Source organism: Abrus precatorius, unplaced genomic scaffold, assembly GCF_003935025.1.
Source record: "Abrus precatorius isolate BTA unplaced genomic scaffold, Abrus_2018 Scaffold2, whole genome shotgun sequence".
Taxonomy (NCBI): Eukaryota; Viridiplantae; Streptophyta; class Magnoliopsida; order Fabales; family Fabaceae; genus Abrus; species Abrus precatorius.
The window spans coordinates 5,474,630-5,496,510 of record NW_020874362.1 but is presented as its reverse complement, the minus strand read 5'-3'; the positions used below and the strand labels follow the sequence as shown (position 1 = coordinate 5,496,510).

The window sequence follows — 21,881 nt, the reverse complement described above, 5'->3', positions numbered from 1 at the left end:
AATTACCATAAGATAACAAAGGTAGGAATATGTTTACTTAGTGACATTTTAATAATTTTATGTATACTACTTATGCGTACATTAACTTTAATATATACACATGCCTCGTTAATAAGTGGATAAAAAAAAGTATGATTAAACTCACGAGTATTTACATATGTTTTTTTTTTTTTTTAACCATAGCAATTTTTTATCTCATGGATATTCACAAGTGTGAGCAATTTTGTCATCCCTAGTTCAGTGTTTAAAAACAAAGAAATTAAATTATGGATCTTGAAATTAATACCAAAACTTAAAATTTTACACTTCATATAATTCTTCATAAGTTTGTACTGGAAATATGTTTGGCTAAATAATAAATAAATCAGCTGAAAGTTACAAATTATCTAAAAGTTAGAAGTTCTATTTATAAAAACTAGTTGAAAGCTCCTTATAGCTATGAAGCAAGTTTAAAACTTATTAGCTAACTATTAAAGTTGTTTGATAAAATTAACTAAATTGAGTTAAAGAACTAAATATGGTATTTAATATTAAATTGATAATATTAAAACTAAATATCATTCATTATATTCATTTATTATTAATTAATCAATTAAAAATGATTGAAGAGAGGGTGAAAAAAAATTAGGAAGAAAGAATAAAAATGAAAAAAAAGAGATTACAATGATCTTAAATGCTGTGTTGGTGTAAATTTTTAAAATTTAATATAAATATAAAAATTAAATTATTGGTAACTAATTTTTAGGAGTTAAATGTTAAATCAAGAAGCTAAAAACTAATTTTTAAAAGTTACATGTTCCTAAATAAATTATAAGTTTTGGTTTAAGAATATTTTTATTCTCATATTTTAACTAATTTTTGGCTATTTAAATAATTTTTTTATTTTATTTTACTTCTTACTTTTTTTTATAATTTTTTATTTTTAGTCCCTGACATTAATGTGATCAAATAAAAAACTGTCATGTAACAGTATTTTAATGAATCAAATTAACATTAAAGATTAAAATAAAAAATAAAAAATATGAACTAAAACAAAAAAAAAATATAAAAATTAAAAAAAAATGCTAAAATATCAAGAACTAAAAACATATTTAAGCCATTATAAGTTTATATTATTAAACATATTTAAGGACATAATTAATTTATAAAACAAAACTTGAAATTTAATAATTTCATACGTTCATATTTTCATTTATTTCAAATTATTTATCATATTAAATTTTGTTCAATATATAAATATTCTTAATTAAATAAACAAAATAAAAATTATTATTATTATTGTTTACAATTGTGAAAATAAATGGGTAAAACTATAAAATTTAAAATAAGTTCTTATATTAATCTACTTTTTAAAATTAACACAATAATAAGATTATGTTGAATATTAAAGATAAAAGTACTCTATAGCTATTTATCACAATTTACTTTTAAGGAATACTAGAAGTCATGTTTCTATACAACTTAAACAAGCATTGTATGATAACTCATATAATCTTTTATCTCAAATGACCAAACTTTGAATATTTATTGTCTTTAAATTGTGTTGTGTTTGACGAGATGATTAAAAAATTGAGAATTTTATAATTAAAAAATTTCTTAAGTTGTGTTTGTAAATTCTCTTTATGCTTAACTCTTAATCAAATACTAATTATCACTAATTAGTTTGAAAGAAAAAATAAATATATATTAAAAAAATAGAATTTGAGAATAACATTCAAATCATTCCAAAAGTATATGAACTATATTTGTAGATCAATTTTAACTTAGTAGCCATATTCAATGGCTTAAGGAGGGAAGAATTCACTTTTTTGCAATGTATTACATGTTATGTAAAATTATTCGCATGACATTATATAATATTAAAATATTAAAGATCATTATAATATAATTTTAAGTTTACTTGTTAAAAACATAATTTTTAAAATAAAAGTAGTTGTAATTGAGCTTTGAATTTTGTTACAAGTGATTAACAACTCATTTACATAATTCGTGGTGACTATGAAAAAAAAACTAATCAAATATACAAAGTATTGACTTTAATTCATTCTTATCATAAAATTTTGATTAAAACTTACACTTCAATTTATACTAATCAATTACATATATTTAAACTCAAACAAACAGATCACATAAATAATTATTAGGCATATGCAGCACATATAATTCATAAATTAGCATATTTTTATTAAAAATAAAATAATAATTAATTTTAGTTCATAAAAAATTATTAGATAGTTTTAATAAAATAAAAAATATAATAATAATTGTTAAATATTTAAAAACAAGTTCACACGTATACTTCTCCTTAAGGTTAGTTTAAATAAACTTTTAAAAAGTTATTAATTGGTGTCAAAAATTAAGTAATAAAATAAATCAAACTTCTTCTTTAAATTAAAATTAACTTATATTTTTTTTTTTACTTTCTAGATATATTTTTATTTAAATTTTCTAAAATTTATAAAGATAAATTATTTTTAACTTATAAAAATATTTTATTTATTTTATATTTTTTTATAATCCATAAGTTCATTTAAGTGTAAAATTAAAACCTTTATCAATTATATCTCATTAGTAAAAAAATACAACATAAATAACTTTTGTTAAAAGTGTTTGTACATCTAAATGAAGAATAGAATATGTGAAATAAAATATGTCAAGCTTATGTCTTTAACATTTTTCAAGAGTCTATGCGTAACATCTTTAATTTATATTTTAATATGTAACATAGACTATAACGAAGAAAGACAAATAAAGTAAATATTTTTATTTTTATGACTTAATGAATTGAAGAAAAGTCAAACTTACATTTCTATTATTTAATTTATGAAAACATAAAAATATTCAAATTTTTAAAAGAAACATTTTTTAGAATTTAAATATGTAAATAAAGTATAAACTAAAATTTTCTTTCAAGAAAATGATATATACATATAAATTTAAATCACAACAACACTGTTTTCTAGCAAAATAAATTTTTATAAAAATAATTGTAATTTATAGTTAAAATAACTAACTATCAATATTACAATACAGTTTAAATTAATATTTATAATCAAACTTATCAAGGTATCATAAATTAACATTTAGAATAATTACATAATATTGTCAATTTAATTAGGAGTTTAATAAAATATTATAATTCTTCATAATACTCCAAATACTAGCAGAGTAGTCACTTGCAATTTTCACGAAGAATATGATTTTATATCTAGTTAATATTCTTTAATTTTTTTTTAAATCTATTTCTTGAAAATATTTAGTAAGGATAAATATTCTCCGCCTTACTAAATCCTTTATTTGACAGAATAATTGAATAATACTAAAAATATTATCTAACACAATTTAATATACACATTGGTTAATAGTGACTCACAGGTATCACATATATCACATCAATTTGTATGTCATAATACATGTATTATATCACATCAATCAATATATTATAATATATATGTTTTAATTGCATCTGTCGATGTATTATAACACATATATCATCACACACTAATCGAGATGTTAGAATATATATATATATATATATATATATATATATATATATATATATATATTCTAAAGAGTTCATTAACTAAAAATTCATAACATATATTTTTATATTAATCTGTATGTCATAATACATGTATTATATCACATCAATCAATATGTCATATTATATATGTTTTAATCGCACTTGTCAATGTATTGTAACACATATATTATTACAACACCCATCGATATGTTACAATATATATATATATATATATATATATATATATGTATATGTATATATATATGTATATATTATAATCACACAATTATTATACTATATCACATCCATCACAATTTTATAATCATTACTTATTCTCATCTTTTCTCATAACATTTACTTTCTCAGTATTTCTTATGATATTTTCTCATTATTTCTTATAACATTTACTTATAATGCATTTTTCTTCATTTCTTTCTCATCATTCGATTAAATAAAACATGTATACGATTTTACATATCTAGATAGTTTAATTCACATATACATAATAAAATACATTTCCTCATCAATTATTTATATCAATTCAGCCTTTTAAAACAAACATCAACTTTTAAACAAAAATCCAAAATCACTACAATATGTCATTCTAATACAGATAAATCATTAATTAATTTCACATCATACTGATTAATACAATGTGCCAAAAGTTGAACACCTTCAAACTCAAACAAGGCGTACAATATAACATATACACTTTTTTAGTCTTAATAAAATCGTTTATCTTAGAGTTTAGCATCTTCTAACGCATATCATACAGAATACTAGTTCAATATTACTTGTATACACATAATAATAATAATAATAATAATAATATCATAAAAACTCTTTAGAAACTTGATTTACTCATAACTCCTACTTTAAATTTTTTTCTAGATAGTTTTTGAAATAAGTTATCGGTCTTTCATACCCAAAAATTTTTATTCTTTAGTATTAAAACCTTAGGAAATACTAGGGTTCTATGAAATATAGTAAAAAAGTTAGGGTTTGTAAACCAAAACACATGAGTAGGAGTTAGGTTTTGGGATCAACTCCCTTTACCTAGAAATAAGTTGTAATATCATGTTTTTCATGAGATCCAAAAGAGATACAACGTTCTGATGAAAAATACCAAGATATCTCTAGTATTACAAAGTAGAAAACTCTTGAGAAAGAAAAAATAAAGGATAAAGAGGGAACTTGAAGAACTACACAATAAGAAACTTACTTAGAATAAGTTGGAATAGACATTTAAGTTTGAATCTGGAAGAGTTTCAAGATTTGAGAGAGTTTTCTTTGAAAAGGAAACGTGAGAGAATAGAGAGAAACGTGAGAGAATGTTGTTTGGTTCTAAATGAAAATTTCTATAATGGAAGTTCCTTAAATATCCTTCTAAACTTATGCATTCTCGATTGACCGAGCGAGCTCTCGCTTGAATGAGACTATCCTCACCTAAGCAAGCCTTTCCTCAGCTGAGCGAGGAAAGCAAACAATTTTTTTTATTCAATTTTTTGATATTCTTGCCTGAGAATAGGTCTAAAGAGTTCTCCAATTTTTTTTTCAGCAAGGTCACTTGTGCGAAACCTCTCTCATCTAGGCGAGACTCCTCTCGCCTAAGCGAGAGGATAGTTGGGACAACTTTATAGTATCTTAATAGAGCAAGATTCATTTCACTTGAGCGAGAATGTTGCAAAATAGTTAGCCTAAAAAATTTTATCTCACTTAAGCGAGAGACCCTACTATAAACTCCCTTTTTTTTTAAAACAAATAAAAGTAATAAAAACAAGAATGTTACGCTATATACTTTAAATGCAACAAAATTTTTATAATTGCCTTGTATTTAATATTCTCAAACTTTTCTTAAAACTTGTTAGCTATCTTTACTCATTGATTATAAATCTCTTGAAATATTATTAAGAGCTTATTTATTTACTATGTTTTAAAATATTCTTTAAATTTTTAAAATAACAAAAAACTTGCTTTATTGCTTTTTCTATCAAAAAAGATACTATTCAAATTTCAACTATGTTGATAACCACCATCAAATAGAAAAATTAGTAAGATCGTTAGTTTTGGTCGGAGCAACCAATTTGGGTAAGTGTATTATGGGTTAATACAATTTTAGGCTAAACTATTTTACCTGTGGGTTAAAATTTTGCAAATTCAGTAGACATCGAACCAAATGATCAAGTCATCTCATAGGATTACCTTTTAAAAAATTATAAAATTAAAATTCAATTTTATTTGATAAAAAAAGTTGCATTTTTAATCCAAACTCAATATTTCAACCTCACGGTCTTTTCATGTAAACCTATGTCTTGTTAAATCTTGTTACAAACCCAAAGGTCACCCGAGTAAATAAGACTAAGAATATAAGCAGAGAAATTGTAGCAATACTTTAAATCGTTAATAAATAAATAAACTACCTTGTCCTATTGTGGGTTAGCCAAAATTTAAGTTAAGTTCACTTTGATTAAATTCAAATTGGATTTTTTTTAAATACAACTAATCTTTATATACGAATTAAACGAATAAATATATTAAACTCAACTTAAGTCTTAATTATTGATGAAAAACAAGAGAGACTAACAACACTCTTTCTAACATACTTGCTATTATTAATTAAAATATATTAAAAACTACAAAATACAAAAAAAATATATTAATTTATAAATGAAAAGAGTCTCTCACATCATTTTTAAAATTTTTAATAAATTTTAGTTAATAATAATGTGTTAACAAGAGCTTGTTACTAATATTACTTATATATAAAAAAACATTATTTTAAAAAATTTTAAAAAATTTTAGTTAATAATATCAGGTTAATAAGAACCTGTTACTAACATAAAAGATAACTTCCAACCGAGAGTCATCAAAGCCCACACTTATATTGTTCATATACGAGTATTACTAACAACTGAAATCTATACATCAGGTTCAGGTTGACCAAATAAAAAATATAAATTTTTCTTTTTAAAATAAATTTTAAAAAAATAAAATACAGTATAGATTTGTATTATTTTTTATTTAAAAAACATTTTAAAAAAAGAAAATAAATATACTCTAAATGTCACACTCCTCCTTACACGAACTGTTACTCAAACCTTAAGGTACAAATAGAAATTTGCAAACTATGGCGAGTTGCCATCCCTTGCCTGGTTGCAATTTACCTAAGTTAACTTGCCAACTTTGTCTTCGTATGGTTCAACTTTACCTTTTACAAGCCTATAGGACTTCATTTTGACCCCAAAAAGAAAAAAGAAAAATGAAAAGCCTAGGATTTCATGTCTTGTCCTTTAAACTGTGTATAATATATTTTCTCAACTTGAATCAACCTAATTTTGGTTCAGATTACTGAAAAAAGTTTTCTTCAGCCGATTCAAACTAAACATTATATTTTAATTGATTTAAACCTATTTGTCGTAACCTATGATTACTCCTATTTTGATTAATTTATAAAATGATATCACGCAACAATAATAATTAAATTATACCTATAAAAATTTTAATAAGAAATTCTAATTATTTAAAGTTTTTCATTTACTGGTGTTCCTTATATTATTTTTTTCTTTATCAAATATTAAATTTCTTTATTTTTCACACAATAGTATATATATAAATTTATGACCTCCCTAACAAGTTTTGTTTAATGCTAAGTTATGTACGTATGAATCAACATGTCGTACAAAATAAAAGAAATGAAAATAGAACAAGGGAAACAATTTAAGTGACAAATAAAAAGACCTATTGTTATCAAAATCCTTTGCACACGCATAAGTAATTTATGCATGAGCATAGTATATATATATATATATATATATATATATATATATATATATATATATATATATATTATAATTCACATTTAATTTTTAAATATGATATATTTAAGTTTTATTTAATGTATAAATATTTTTTAGTGGTGATAAACATGCATGTTTGATCCACTTAGTAATATTTTTTTCTAACTCGATCTACAACCTTTTATCTCACTAGCTATTTTAAATGTCATATTGAAAGAAAATTATAATAAAAAATTATTTAATAAATAATAAATTTATGTTAAAAATAATTTTTAAATAAACAACATTATAAATACATTTATATTATATAACTCTTGTTGAACCATGCATTCCATGCTTCTTGTTGAACCATCAACAGTTGTTGAAGCTCTAAACCAACCTCATTGGCATAAAGCAATGCTAGAAGAAAATGGTGCTTTAATGAAGAACAAGACTTGGATGCTAGTCCCTCTACCTCCTGATCGACAACCCATTGGTGGTAAATGGGTATTTCAAACCAAGTACAATGCAGATGGCTCAATACAAAAATACAAAGCCAAATTCGTGGCCAAAGGTTTTCACCAAAAGGAAGGATTTAATTACTTTGAGACATTCAATCCCGTTGTCAAAACTATTATCATCCGTGTTATTCTTTCTCTTACTCTGTCTAAGAAATGACAAATTTATCAGCTAGATGTAAACAATGCTTTCTTGAATAGAGAATTGCAAGAAGAGGTTTTTATGAGTCAACCACCACGTTTCATGCTTGGAAATCAAAAGCTAGTTTCCAGATTGACAAAGACAATTTATGGTCTTAAACAAGCACCAAGCGCTTGGTTTGAAAAACTTAATACTACTCTTGTTCACCTAGGATTCCATGCTGCCAAATGTGATAACTCACTCTTCATCAAATTATATCAAACACCATCCCTATATATAATTGTCTATGTTGATGATATTTTAGTAACAAGAAGTTCTTCATTAGAAATACAAGAAATCATTGAAGCCCTTCATTTTAAATTTGCTCTAAATGATCTTGGTCAACTCTAGTATTTTCTAGGCATTCAAGTAGTTAGAAGTTCAAAAGGCACTCTTTATCTCTCTCAAATAAAGTGTATTACTGATCTCTTAAAGAGAGATAATATGAAATATTGCAAACTCATGCCTACACCTATGATTTCCAGTCTTAAACTCTCTACACATCAAGAAACTTGCTTTCATGATCCTGGATAGATTAATAGTAGGAGCACTACAATATATTACTATAACACGACCAAACATCACCTTCTATGTCAACAATGTTTGCTAATTCATGTACAATCCTTTGGACACTCATTTGAATGCTGTCAAAGGCATACTTAGATACCTTGTTGGAACTCAACAATTTGGTTTACAATTTAAAATATGCTCAAATTTTCACTTGATTGCATATTGTGATTCTGATTGGAGAATCAATCCAGATGATAGAAGATCAACCTCAGGATTTTGCATATACTTTGGTGACAATCTTATAAATTGGTCTTCAAAGAAACATGTTATGAGTTGATCAAGCATTGAGGCTGAGTAATAGTGTCTTGCTTCTACAATTATAGAAAATTTGTGGATTCAATCTTTGCTAAGAGAACTTAATATTCAACAAACTTGTTTTGCTTTTTACCGTGATAACTTTGCTACTGTTCAGTTCTCAACCAATCCAATACTCCATAACATAACCAAATATTTTGAATTAGATTTACATTTTGTTCAAAAAAAGGTTGTTAACAAGTAAATCTCAGTTCATCAATTTTTATCAGCTAATGGACTTACAAAAACTATTTTTAACACCAAATTCTCTGATTTTCAATATAAACTTAGAGTTGTTTCAAAACCTGAACCTAAGTTTGTAGAAGAGTATTAGGATACAAATATTAGTTAGAATTATTTTATTATTATTTTTTAGTGTATATTTTACTGTAACTTTTAGATATATATTTTTTATATATACAATACATCATGTTCTCATTCTTTCAAAAAATTAGATTTTAAAGTACCGCTAATATTCTTTCAGAAACTAACTAGTGTCATAAAAATTGAATTGACGAGTAAATTGAAATAACTATCAATCAATCCAGTGAAGATATTTAAATGAATATGTTGTGAAACTAATATTGGATTGGAACACCAAAAAAAAAAAAAAAAAAACTAATAAAATCTTAAGAAAATGGTTGAACCAAATTTCAACCAACTGTGGAAGAGGTCATCGGCATGAATGGTAAAGGTTCTCTTTCCTTTTTTGGGTCTCTTCATCGCCGACTAGCATTGTCATATCCTTTGCAATTGAATCTTGAGGGCTAAAGTTTGAGACAAGGTTCTACAATTTGAATATTTTTTTTATAGTTGTTTCTACTTTAAAATCTTCTAGATCAATGGGTGCCTCTCATATTTTACTTTCTTTATGCAATGTTTTAGTTAGAGTGGGCTTTAGCGTCTTTGCTGGGCTTTTTGTATGTCCTCTCAGTAAAATGCAATACACAACAATGCATGATAGTCAGATATAAGTAATAATGAAAAAGAGAGGGAGAATGGTTTTAAAACTTAAGAATACGTAGTCGTAAATTATTTTTAAATTTAAATTATTAATAAATTACAAAACTAGTGAGTTAAACTAATTTGTTACGGGGTAAGGGTAACCTATATTTATTACTAAGTTGAGGTGGTGCAAGTAAAAAATACTTAAAAAATATGAGTTATTTTTTAAAAAACTCAATTCGCCAAAAATTCAGGGTAGGCTGCATTCACTCAGTCAAAGTTCACTTTAACAACTCTATTTTTCATTTTCTTTCTCTCTCACACCCAATATCTCAATTCAATCGACCATCCATTTAAGTTTAAATTACATTAAGAGAGTAGAGATTTCGGCTTCCCCTTCATTCCCATAAATTTTTTTTAACCTAATAATAAAAAAAAACACAAGAATTTTTCCACTGATTATGTTATTGGAAATAAGTAAACATCTCTTAGAAGAGATTTCTTAAAAAATACAAAAGAAAAATTAAAATAAAATTTTCTTCATATGTTAAAATCAATTTATGCACCTAAATTTTTAAAAACTCCTAATTTCTTTATAAGCATTTATAAACTGAACACAACTTGACATTCTTAATAAATTGGGCCTTGTATTTAATAATACATTTCACCAGAATGGTCGCCCAAATACTTCAGCTGTATGTTTTTGTCACGTAACAGCTTCTTACTGGAAATAAGGTTGTTTTCTGATGGGCCTCATGGGCCATGGCCCAGTATTATGATAAATACTTGAGTATCGTAACCGCTGCATCTCTGTTCTACTTCTTCCCTCCCTCCGCTTTCCGGAAAGTTAAGATCTCTTGTCTCAATGGGTCTTCTCAGCATTATTCGGAAAATCAAAAGGAAAGAGAAGGAAATGCGAATTCTTATGGTGTAAGAAGCAATTCCCATTCCGTTTCTCACTTTCTAGATTTTTCGACAATAACAATTAAAATATTTGTATGCGGTTGATGGTTGTGCAGCGGGTTGGACAATTCGGGGAAAACGACAATCGTTTTGAAGATTAACGGGGAGGACACTAGCGTCATCAGCCCCACCCTTGGCTTTAACATTAAAACCATAACTTACCAAAAGTGAAACTTCCCTCCCCTTCTCGTTCCACTACACTAAACACTGTGCATAGCTGTACTAAAATAATATCCGTTTTATTATTTTTCTTTTTAACCTATTGCTAATAATGTTACTTATCATGTAATATTTAATTTAATGTTAGAAATATTTGAACAGAAAAGCCACCAGTCAGTGAGTGGTGATACACATTTAACACTAGTTGGACAAATTAGGATCTTAGTTCTCGGTATTTAGATTTACATTTGAACGGTGATGGATCCGCGTTTACTTCAACCTTAATACTTATAACTATTGTGTTAGATTGGCGTTTATAGGTTTTTCAATGTGTTTTCAATCACACGCTAGATTTGGTTTTGGTGTATTCTAGAACATGAAAATTTTGATTTTTGAATTTTGTTAAAGTCCTTTTGGCTTATAAATTGTAATTCCGCGTTACAGTTACACCACATAACGCTTCATTTCGTTGTGTTGCTTTAGTGAGTATCTTACAGTGATTTACTGTGTTCTTGAATGTTCACATTGACAATGGCAGGTACACTCTAAATATATGGGATGTTGGAGGCCAAAAGACAATAAGATCTTACTGGAGAAACTACTTTGAGCAAACAGATGGTTTGGTTTGGGTAGTCGACAGTTCTGATCTGAGAAGGTTAGATGATTGCAAAATGGAGCTAGATAACCTTCTAAAGGAAGAGGTATGTATGTTCAATCCAAATGGTTACTGGTTGTTACTTATTCACCTAACATATTGCTTACATGTTGTACATGCTGAAGATATTCAGTCAGTTTTTGGAGACTAATCAATTCATTTCCTTTTTTTGGATCAATTGATTGGCATAAACCTCTTTATCCTTTGTGCTAATGTATCTGAAGCATAGTAGTTGCATGAAAGTGAATGCTTAAGGAATTTTGGTCATGAACCAATGCCTTTGGTCGATTCAGGACATCAAATCCTGTTTATTCCATTGGCAGTTGCTTTCCTTTCCTTGTGATAACTTTATTACTACATAGATGAAGTATTTTTAATATTAGTACTGGTGCAGTTATAATTACTTGCTTCTCTAACGCTTGAAAATTTGTTTTTTGTTATACTAAAACCATCTTTAAGTATTTCTCATTGTTACTAATTTGGAATGCTCAAGTAATTATGGTTGTCTTTTTTCTTCTTTGAGTGTTTCTCAACTACTACCATTCTCAAATCTCATTAGTTTTTAATTTCATGTGACAGAGGCTATCTGGAGCATCCTTACTGATCCTGGCAAATAAACAGGACATTAAAGGCGCCCTTACACCTGAAGAAATAGCTAAGGTTGATCCATTTCTTTTTGTATGTCTTTTTTTTTTTTTTGGGTGGGAGGGTGGATTTTTTTCCTTAATCTAGCTAACATTATATTTCTACGAACTATGGCTAAAAAAAAACACATATGTTCATATTTTGCCATCCTTAATGGTGAAAGAATCAATGCCTTTTGCTAGATGGACCTTTTACTGATAGTTCTCTTAATTGTTATAATTCTTAAATGATTACCTACTTAACTACTCATGGAGAGAGCGGCAATCCAGTCTCAATCAGTGAATTTATATTACCAACCATAAATAGTTATGATAGTCATTATAATGCCAAATATTCCACCTGCTGAAATCTTTCTACTACAATTTTCACATAATAATCCTTTCTTGCACTGAACTTTGGCTTGGTGTATATATGGGGGAATGGGATTGGGGAGCATAGTCGTTCAACTAATCTTATATTGTTTGTAATATCAACAATATTTAGGTTTCTACGTTTTACCCAATACTATATTTAAAGAGCATCATCTTATTAGCTGATCTGTGATTTAATTATCTTTTCCTGTCTCTTTTATTGTTGTAAAAGATGTTTTCGGAAGGTGTTGTTACAATAACATTAGTCTTCAAACAATGCTCATTGAAGGCAGTAAATTTCATGTAAAGTTCAATAATTATATGATTTTGATATATCGGTTTATATATCATACTTGATTCAATGCCTTGATTAATAAAATAAATTCATGTAACCTAAGCCGATTAACTTGCAATTTTACTTATCTTTATTTTATAAGCATCATCATGTTTCTACTGTTACATTACACTAGGATTACATGGCACTGTCTTCCCTTGGGATACATTTTTTTGGAGGGTTTCTGTGGGAAATGTTGCTTTCACTGAAACAAAGCTACCTATGCCAGTAATTAGTCAAGATATTGCACCTTTCTTTTTTAGTTAAGACATATGCTGGTGGATTTCGCTTTGCTCAACTTAGGCAGCTAATCGTCAATGTTGTTTCTTGGTATAACATCATGAAAATGTGTACATTTATGTAGTTTAGGGCCTTTAGAGAAATATGTTGGAGGTAGACATTTACAAAATAAAGCCACACAACTAAAATAGTTCATTCATCTGATAAAATTTGGAAACCCAGAATAAAAGTTTTTTTATTGGAGAGTTTGGAGGGAGAGTAAGGAAAGGATTTGAGAGATTAGGAAGGAGAGGAGAAGGAAGGGAGAAGGAGGGTTTACAAAAAAAAAAAACTTCAATTTTGAGAAACTTAAGGCTTTGTTTGCAAGTTTAATTTAGGAGGGAAAGGAAGAGAAAGAAAGGCTTTTAGGAGTCCTTTCCTTGTTTGTAAGATTTTAAAATGAGTGGAAGGGATATTGGGGAGTTTTTAGGTGGCCTTCAAAGCTCCCTTTCCTTCCCGTTCCCTTAAACTCCTAAAGAAAAGCTTTAAATCATGAGTTTATAATAGTTTTTAAGGATTTATAAAAGCACTTCCTTACATTTAAAATCTCTCAAATAATTATTATTATCTAATAAATCTTCTACTTTCTTCTTTTTTTTCCCTCTAAAATTAACTTCCAAACAAAGCTTAAGAGAAGCATGAAAGCAAATCCTTGGAGTAATGTTTCAATAGCTTTGAACTGAATTTTGGAAGTTTGGGTTCCATTTAAGTTTGAAGTGCTCAAGAAGTTTATATGTATTGCAAAACCTGAAATTTTACATAACTTTAGGAACAAGGGGAAGCTAAGTGTAAGAAAAATGAATAAAAATAATAAATAACACAAGTTGAATTCTGAGATATCTTAGTGACAAGGAGTCAAGCTTTTTAACCCTAGTTTAATATATAATTGTTTTTAAGGTTGGGTTTCCTAATATGCTCAATTTTTCAGGTGATGAACTTGGAAGCCATGGATAAATCTCGGCACTGGAAAATAGTTGGTTGTAGTGCACACACTGGTGAGGGTCTGCTTGAGGGATTTGATTGGTTGGTCCAAGACATAGCCTCTAGAATCTACATGCTTGACTAATGATTGTTTTGTCATTATTCATGACATGGTTCAAACTTTGAAGAGCATTCGTAAACCTAATATGCTGTCTATGGAAGGTGAGGCTCTGCATCAATGAGATGTTCCAAACGGTATTTTTTTTCTCCCTTTGTAGTATAGTGAGTGAAATAGTTAATATAAGGTTTCTTTTGTGAAAATGAAATTGGGTAGTAGAAGAAAATACAAGACTCCGGTTTGTGGGATCATATGAGTGTGTCTATCAGCTTTTCCTTAACTAGATAATTGAAAAAAGCTGTGTTTGGATAGGGCATTTTAAAATTCATACAACTTATGTATTTGGATACTAGGAAAATGTAATTTTAAAATTCAACAAAATTTTAAATTGATAATTTTTATTTTAATTAGAAAAAATTTTAAATGACTTATTTTTAGAGAAAGTTTAATTTTTTTTTTAATGATGTTTAACTTTTTATATTTATTATTATAACTCTTATATTTGACTTTCACTTTAAACATCTTTTGATATTATTTTCATATTTGTTAGAATTTTAAAATCTCGCATTCAAAACAACCTAAATACTCCTACAATGATCGAGGACAGGTGTCTCATTGTCCTTATTTTTTATAAGAGCAAAACTGTTAGTTCTCAAGTGTTTTCAAGATCATCACCATGCCCACGAAGGAAGAAATGTTTCTCGTGAAATCAATTTGGCTAAGCCCCCGAAATGAGGGGTTTTAGGCCGCAGATTTCTTAACGTTTTGCATGAGGTTGCGGCAAGAAATTGTATTGAATTCTGAAATAAATGTATATGTCGAGAGAATTTGTAAAAGAAAAAAGGGAAATGATCACCTGGAACTTGGTAACCCAAAAGAGATGATTGCTGATTTTAGAAGAATGAAACACGCCACTTATTCTGTAAAAGATACTAATAAAAAAGTGATGGCAAGCAACAGGATTGAATTAAAATTAATAACTTGCAAAATGTGCCTTTTCAGGATTTTTTAGGGTAAAGTCTAAGAGTATGTTTGGTTGCCGCATCTGTATGCGTCAATGTTTGAACGCTTACGGGTTAGCTTGTGCACTCTTAAACTTTTTTCGCACTTTTAAGAAAGAAATAATTAATTTATTAAAACTAATAAAAAGTAATTATACTTTGTAAATTTACAGTGTATTATAAAAAATCTATAATAGTAAATGATAAAACCAGTAACTCATTCATTAAATATACAGGGGAAAGAATTTTATCATGTCAGTGTAAATTTAAAAAATTTTACATTCGATTTAAGTCTTTCATTTAATTTATATATAACAGTTAATAAAATAATAAATTATAACACATTAAATATAAGTTAAATATAAAAAATTCAGATCAAAGTGTAAGTTTTTAAAGTTATATTAGTGTAAAAAAAAATTAGCTCTATATATAAAAATAATAAGTGAGTGTTTTGTTTACATTAATCTTAATAAATAATATAAAAAAATTCAATAATTAATATGTTTTAAATGATTTTTTATTTTTTATAATTAAGGAAAATACTTATTATTTCTTATATAAAAAAACTAGACAAAGTAATTAACACAGCAAAACATGCGCTGGAAATTATAAAACTTGTACCTGCCATTGCAAGTCATTTTTAGGAAAGTGTTTGAAGGAAAAAAATAGAAACGAATTTATTATTCATAAATAAAAAGACTATAATATTTATGGAAGTAAAACAAAAAATTAATATACTAAATTTAAAATAATTTAATACAGCACATCCCAATCTACCATTTCAACAAGTCGCAAGAACTGACATGACCAATCAATCATTCATGCACGCAAGACTGGAAATGAAACACAAAAGTTAAATAACAAGGCCTTTTCATTTTAGCTCGTGACAAAACAATAATCAGTAAGTAGTAAGTCTCAGGTATTCTCGTATGTAATTTGTATTTGTTTTACATGAATCGGATGCAAACAAAAACTGTATAATTGAAGTAATGTTTGCCGTCAGCCAGCACATGGCGTCGATCAGAATATAATTTTTACTTTAGCAGCAGTTATAGAGCTTCCAGTAAGAGTTTCTCTGTAAGATCTTTGGAAAGTCCCATCACTGTATCAGTTGACCCAACCTACCACAACCATCACACAGCTCATTTTGTTAATCCATATTTAACAAACATTTTAATATCTTGCTTATCTATAATCATAAAATTAACTCCATTGGCATCGATGCGTGAAAAAATGAATTAAGGCAAAAGCTACAAATGTTCACTTCTTGCAGATATAAAAAAAAAAGCCTCCAAATAATAGCAAATGATATAACAAAATCTTAATAACGGAGCCCAAGAAAAAAGGTATGAAAGCAGTGCTTATCATGAGTTGTTTTGAAGCTAACGGTTCCATATGGCTTCACACAGTACAAGGAATGAGATATTCTGAATGAGCTTGTAGTGTTGCTTAGAAAGGAAGATAACTAACCACTGCATCCACAAAGGGTAAAGTCAATGGATGTTCCAGCATCAAACCCCCGGCAACGTTGAATGTGATTCCCTCGTCAATCTGAGAAGCTCTCATCAAATAAGAAAACTCATAGTATTCAGGTTCACAGGAATTTCCTGAAAGAAATTTTCGAGAGATCACATGTTTTGAGAAAACCGGTTAAAGTACTCTTTTCACCTTCGTACTTGGTTCAGTGCAAGGGTGAAAAGTGTACTTATAAAATGTTTACCAGATTATCAATGACCGCATCTGGAATTTCAAGGAAGTAAACCTGTCATAATAGTCACAAATGTTAGGCAAGTTATCTGTCAAGAGGAATATTGAATGAGCTTTACAATATCCTCTTACTTATCTTCCTAATAATCTGCTTCGTACACTATATACACATAAGATCAAGCAGCAGCAGCTCGTACCTCTGCACTGTCCCATCCTCCACAACGTTTTCCAGTCATGAGGTTAGTTACCACAACAGATCCTACCACTGCTGCATGACTACCAGAATATCCTGCAAATTTTCAAATTTGTGAATGTGGTTGTTATATCTGCCAATAACTGCAACAAGAAAAGGATGAACTACAATCCATCATGCAAACCTTTTATGAATTCCCGTGCTTCTTTTTCACTAGTTGGTTTTTCCCTGATTGTTCCTCGATACACCACAACCTACAAAATATTTGCAGCAACACAAACAGTCTTACAAAATTCTAGACTTTAAAGAAAAGAAAATCAGTACAAGGCCACTGATCATATAGAATTCAGATTGTAACTTAAAGTTCAAGCAAGAACATATAGAATGTAAAATGTAGAAAATATGGTGACAGCAAATGCAAAATGTTTAACTAAAAAGTAGTGTGATATCTTTAGCCTGGTTTGCAATAAAATGGAATTTGAATTCAAGAAGGTTAACATATGCAAGGCACAAATAAGTTTGATTTATGTTTTCAGTGGGTTCATCTGCTTTAATTTGTGTTATCTTTCTCCAAATAACTAATCTGTTTCATATACCAAAAAGTAGAGGGAAGCCCATAGCTTAGGAACATCTATAAGCTTCCAGTAAGGAGGATTCCTTACTTTTCTCCCACCTGTGTTTCTTTCTTTTCTCTACTAACAATGAGAATGTGAGCTAAGATGAACAACTGTATAAGTAAGGCTAAGTTTTTAGAACCTGGAACAGAGATAGAGTAACACAGATATTATCTGCAAAAGGAAAACATAAGCCATGCCTTTCTGCTTTATGCATAAGTAGATAAGTTAGCAGTAATTTCTCATCCATGATTCAGTTGAAATAAACAATAGGTAAAGACAAAAAGAATAAGGCATACAGTGTCTGCAGTAATTAACAGTCTTGTAGAAGCATCTTCCTCCAATGGACCTCCAGCACGGAGCCTTTGCACAATAGCATCAGCCTAACAAGAATATCAAGGTTAGAACACTAAATGTAACTTGGAACAATCAATATATGAGGAGAATTTCACATGGCTCGTGGAGCCTCTCAATTTTATGTTATATTTTTTCCATTCTATGATTTATTTAGCTTTTGAGAGGAAGTTTCTAGGTGGGGACATGACAACCTGAAATTCTTCTGCATTCAGTCACAACAATCAGATGCAAAGACCTTAAGAAATTAAGAAAAGATATGGTCTTGTGTTTCAACTGGCTCTCATGCTCAAGGATGTACTTGCTTAAGGATATTAATCTTCAGAATGAATGTTCCATCAAACTTGTTACAGAAGATTTAGAAAGGTCGAATCTAGAATGCAACTCATCTACACTTTCATCCTCACAAATTTTAATAATTTCTGTAGCTACCCATTAGTCAAAAACAAGTAGAAAAAATCAAAATAATTTCATGATTAACCCACTCCATCTCCACACCTCACCCTATTTTTCACCTTTTAATGCATAATAATTTACCAGCCACAGAAAGCTATAGCTGTCAAATGCTCTACATTACTGAAGTGATAGGGACTTTGATGTGGAAAATTTTTCTGTCCTTTTATATTACCTACTCCTTCCCTTCAAATTACCACACTCACCTTTCTTGTTTCTACAGCTTTCTTTTCCATCTATATATATATATATATATATATATATATTTTATTTATTTATTTATTTATTTTTTCCAACAACAACAAAAGCCTTTCTTGAGTTATGTCACTAGGTAAGATGGCGTACATAAATTTTAACTTTTCTTTTCAAATATGAGAAAAAAGCTGTTCCTGGGCTCAATCTTATCCTACAGCAGCCTAAGAGGAATTTAGTCTGTACCCACAAAAATAAAATAGAATAAAAAGATAAATAAGAGGAAACCAAGAAATTCACACCTTTGCCTCTGCCAATGCCATTACCAAATCTTCTGGCTTTTCCCTCCTAATACCTTTCTCATCAATGTCTGCAGTCTAAATTTAAGCCACGCCAAACTCTTTCAATCTTTCATCATACAAATGAATTATAGTAACAAGTTTCAAGCAAACAGTTATAACACATACCATTATTGTGAACTCGTATCCCATCTCAGCAAGAATCTGTCTGCGAGCCTTCGAAGAAGAGCCCAGAATTATCTGTTCCAAGACAAAAACCCACACATTGATTAAAATAATTAGATTATTAATTTTCTCAATCACTTCCTTAAAATAAATAAAAATTAAAGACAATACAAGACAGGGTAGTAGTCAATTACACAAAAGGACATTGCGATGCGAAATTGCAATAATATAATAATGCATCCATTAAGAAGTTGTAAGAAATGAAGATAGAGTTCTTAAGATTTATTCGGTTATTCATTTATTTATCGATAATAACAAATATATTACTATAGTATTGTGGAAGTGAAATAAATTTTGCACCGTTTATGGTGCCGAGTTGGTGGATATTTTCATTTCATGCATCGGAATATGAGTGGGAAAACGAGGTACAAACGGGAAATGCCTCAAACCTTGAACGACGGATTTTTCGTAGCCATGTCTGAGAACGCGTGTTTTCCACGCTCTTCCTTGCAGTTGCAGATGAGTTGAAAGCTGCTTCCCAAAGGACTGGAGGCTACCCAAACTGAAGAATGAAGATAAAAGGACTACAAAAAAATGTTAACTGCACTAAGGTTGATTTTAAATAATTTGAAATAATAAATTTTAGAATTTTATTAAAAATTCAAGCATTTGAAAATAATAAATTCTGTTAAAAAATATTTATTATATTCAAATACTTATTTTTAAAGATTAAAGATAATATTTTTTTAAAATTATACAAAAATGTGATGTAAAATATAATAATTTTTTAATTAAAATTAATACTAAATAATTTAAAAAATAAATATTAAAAAAATTAATAAATAAAATAAAAATGTTGGAATTTATTTCCTTAAATTTCTAACTTGTCAAAATTATTCTATTTAACAAATAATCAACGTTACATTTTATTAATATAATAGTTATACTGTGTTTGTTTAAGTGAAATTAAGAAGAAAAGAATTAAAGAAATTGGAATAATAAAAAAAGAAAATTAATTTCTTTATTTGATCAAAAGGGGTGGGATTTTCTTATACTGGTGTAGGTGCAAGTTTAAAAACTCTTACACAACCTTTTATTTAATTTAAATTTAACGAGTTATAATTTATTATTTCACTGGTCGTTAGATTTAAGTTAAATGAAAGGCTTAAATTGAATCTACGAGTTTTTAGCATACACTTGTGTAAGAAGATTCTTCTTCTAAGAAAAAACATTTCCTTAATTGCTTCAATTGAAAAATAACAATTTTTTCAACATATTGCTTTTACATTTTTTTTTTTGGGTGTAAACTCCTTTCCCATTCTAGTCAGCATAACGTGCTACTTCGTAAGGACGACATAATAGAAGAAAGATGACTTCCAAGGGTTGACACAAAGGCCAAAGCTTTGGAGAACAGACAAATGCTTTACATAGAGAAGAAAAAATCAATGATGAAAAATCAACCTTATTACATATGAAGAGGTTTTCATTTTGGCAAAAATCTTCTTCTAACATATGCGTGAGTTTGACACGTTAGTTCATAGATGATCGTCTAAATCATCAGTTTTCTTGAAGTTCAGCTGAGTTTGTTTGCTTTTTTTTTTTTGTGAATGTTTGTTCGCTTATATAATCTAATATATTACTTTAATAGGCTAGTTGGCCGATTCACCAACCCACATGTACTCCGTCAGAAATAAGTTTTTAGAGTGTTAACTTAGATAGTGATTAGTAGAAATCGCTAGTGTTGACTGCTCTCAGATCTATACTTCTATTTGAAGTCACACCAACTTCATATTTACAAGTTTTAGCAAAGATCATATTCCATTTTACTAACATTCTATGTGCGTTGCTGAAAAGCGAAAATACAGAAACCAAATATTATGAGAATATTCATAATATCATCTAAGTAATTTCTCCTTGAAGCATATTCATCCTCAATGTATCATGAGAATATAAAACTAAATGACAAAGAAAGAGAAAGAACTGAATTTCTACTCTTTTTATTCAAGTGTGCAAGAAGACTTACAAGAAGTATATTGCTTTAGAAGAATGTGATGTGTGATAAATTACAAAAATGTTAAACTATTTTTTTAAGTAACTAATTATAGTTAATATTCTATTTTAAGATGGGACATAAATGTTATTGAAACCCATTCTAGAGAATATGTACCAAAAACAAATTGATGAAGATGCTTGGTTAGCAAATCTCCAAGTTGGTGGATGTATTTATCATTGTCAACTCTTTCTCAAATGAAGTGATAATCAATTTTGATGTACTTAGTTCTTTTATGGTAAATAGGATTTGATGTAATATGGATGACAAGCTAGTTGTTACAAAATAAGAAGGTAGGACTAATATGAACTTTAAAATTTTTTAATAAGACAATTAACCAAGTGACATCATTAGTAGCATTAGCCAAACATGGATTTGATTTTAGTCTAAACTAATGATCTAGAAACAATATTTTGTTTCTTAGACTTCCAAGATATAAGAGATGAATTAAAAAACACACAATATCCACTTGTAGATCTTTTGGAGTTAAGATAATCATTACAGTTTGAATCTGCACATGCCTTCAGGATGAGATTAGAATTATTAGAAAAAAATGATTCCTTAATCAAGGGTTGCCTTTAGTTATATGAAAATAATGAACAACATCTAGATGATAAGAGAT

General features: G+C 28.1%; 2 protein-coding genes across 2 annotated transcripts; one reads left to right on the top strand and one right to left on the bottom strand.

The window, feature by feature from the left end:
• The first annotated feature begins 10,636 nt into the window (after window positions 1-10,636).
• On the top strand, window positions 10,637-14,313 carry LOC113859166 (ADP-ribosylation factor-like protein 2). The gene is made up of 5 exons (XM_027491983.1): window positions 10,637-10,737; window positions 10,827-10,937; window positions 11,468-11,630; window positions 12,164-12,244; window positions 14,121-14,313. Exons 1-5 carry the CDS (start codon window positions 10,673-10,675, stop codon window positions 14,256-14,258), a joined length of 558 nt encoding a protein of 185 aa, XP_027347784.1. The 5' UTR covers window positions 10,637-10,672; the 3' UTR covers window positions 14,259-14,313.
• A 1,807-nt stretch (window positions 14,314-16,120) lies between these two features.
• On the bottom strand, window positions 16,121-19,779 carry LOC113858704 (maf-like protein DDB_G0281937). Its single transcript, XM_027491439.1, has 9 exons — window positions 19,659-19,779; window positions 19,213-19,284; window positions 19,048-19,122; window positions 18,046-18,129; window positions 17,317-17,386; window positions 17,137-17,228; window positions 16,953-16,994; window positions 16,703-16,783; window positions 16,121-16,353 (listed from the first exon to the last, which is right to left on the bottom strand). The coding sequence occupies exons 1-9, from the start codon at window positions 19,683-19,685 to the stop codon at window positions 16,282-16,284; spliced, it is 615 nt and encodes a 204-aa protein (XP_027347240.1). The 5' UTR covers window positions 19,686-19,779; the 3' UTR covers window positions 16,121-16,281.
• Between the last annotated feature and the right edge of the window lie 2,102 nt (window positions 19,780-21,881).

What these genes read in the sequence shown, in the direction of transcription:
- LOC113859166 (XM_027491983.1), top strand. Translation starts at nt 10,673, where the DNA reads ATGGGTCTTCTCAGCATTATTCGGAAAATCAAAAGGAAAGAGAAGGAA. An exon ending in GAAATGCGAATTCTTATGGT is followed by an intron (nt 10,738 to 10,826) that starts GTAAGAAGCAAT and finishes ATGGTTGTGCAG; the next exon opens with CGGGTTGGACAATTCGGGGA. An exon ending in CACCTGAAGAAATAGCTAAG is followed by an intron (nt 12,245 to 14,120) that starts GTTGATCCATTT and finishes TCAATTTTTCAG; the next exon opens with GTGATGAACTTGGAAGCCAT.
- LOC113858704 (XM_027491439.1), bottom strand. Translation starts at nt 19,685, where the DNA reads ATGGCTACGAAAAATCCGTCGTTCAAG. An exon ending in AGCACGGGAATTCATAAAAG is followed by an intron (nt 17,229 to 17,316) that starts GTTTGCATGATG and finishes GAAAATTTGCAG; the next exon opens with GATATTCTGGTAGTCATGCA. An exon ending in ATGCGGTCATTGATAATCTG is followed by an intron (nt 16,784 to 16,952) that starts GTAAACATTTTA and finishes AGAGCTTCTCAG; the next exon opens with ATTGACGAGGGAATCACATT.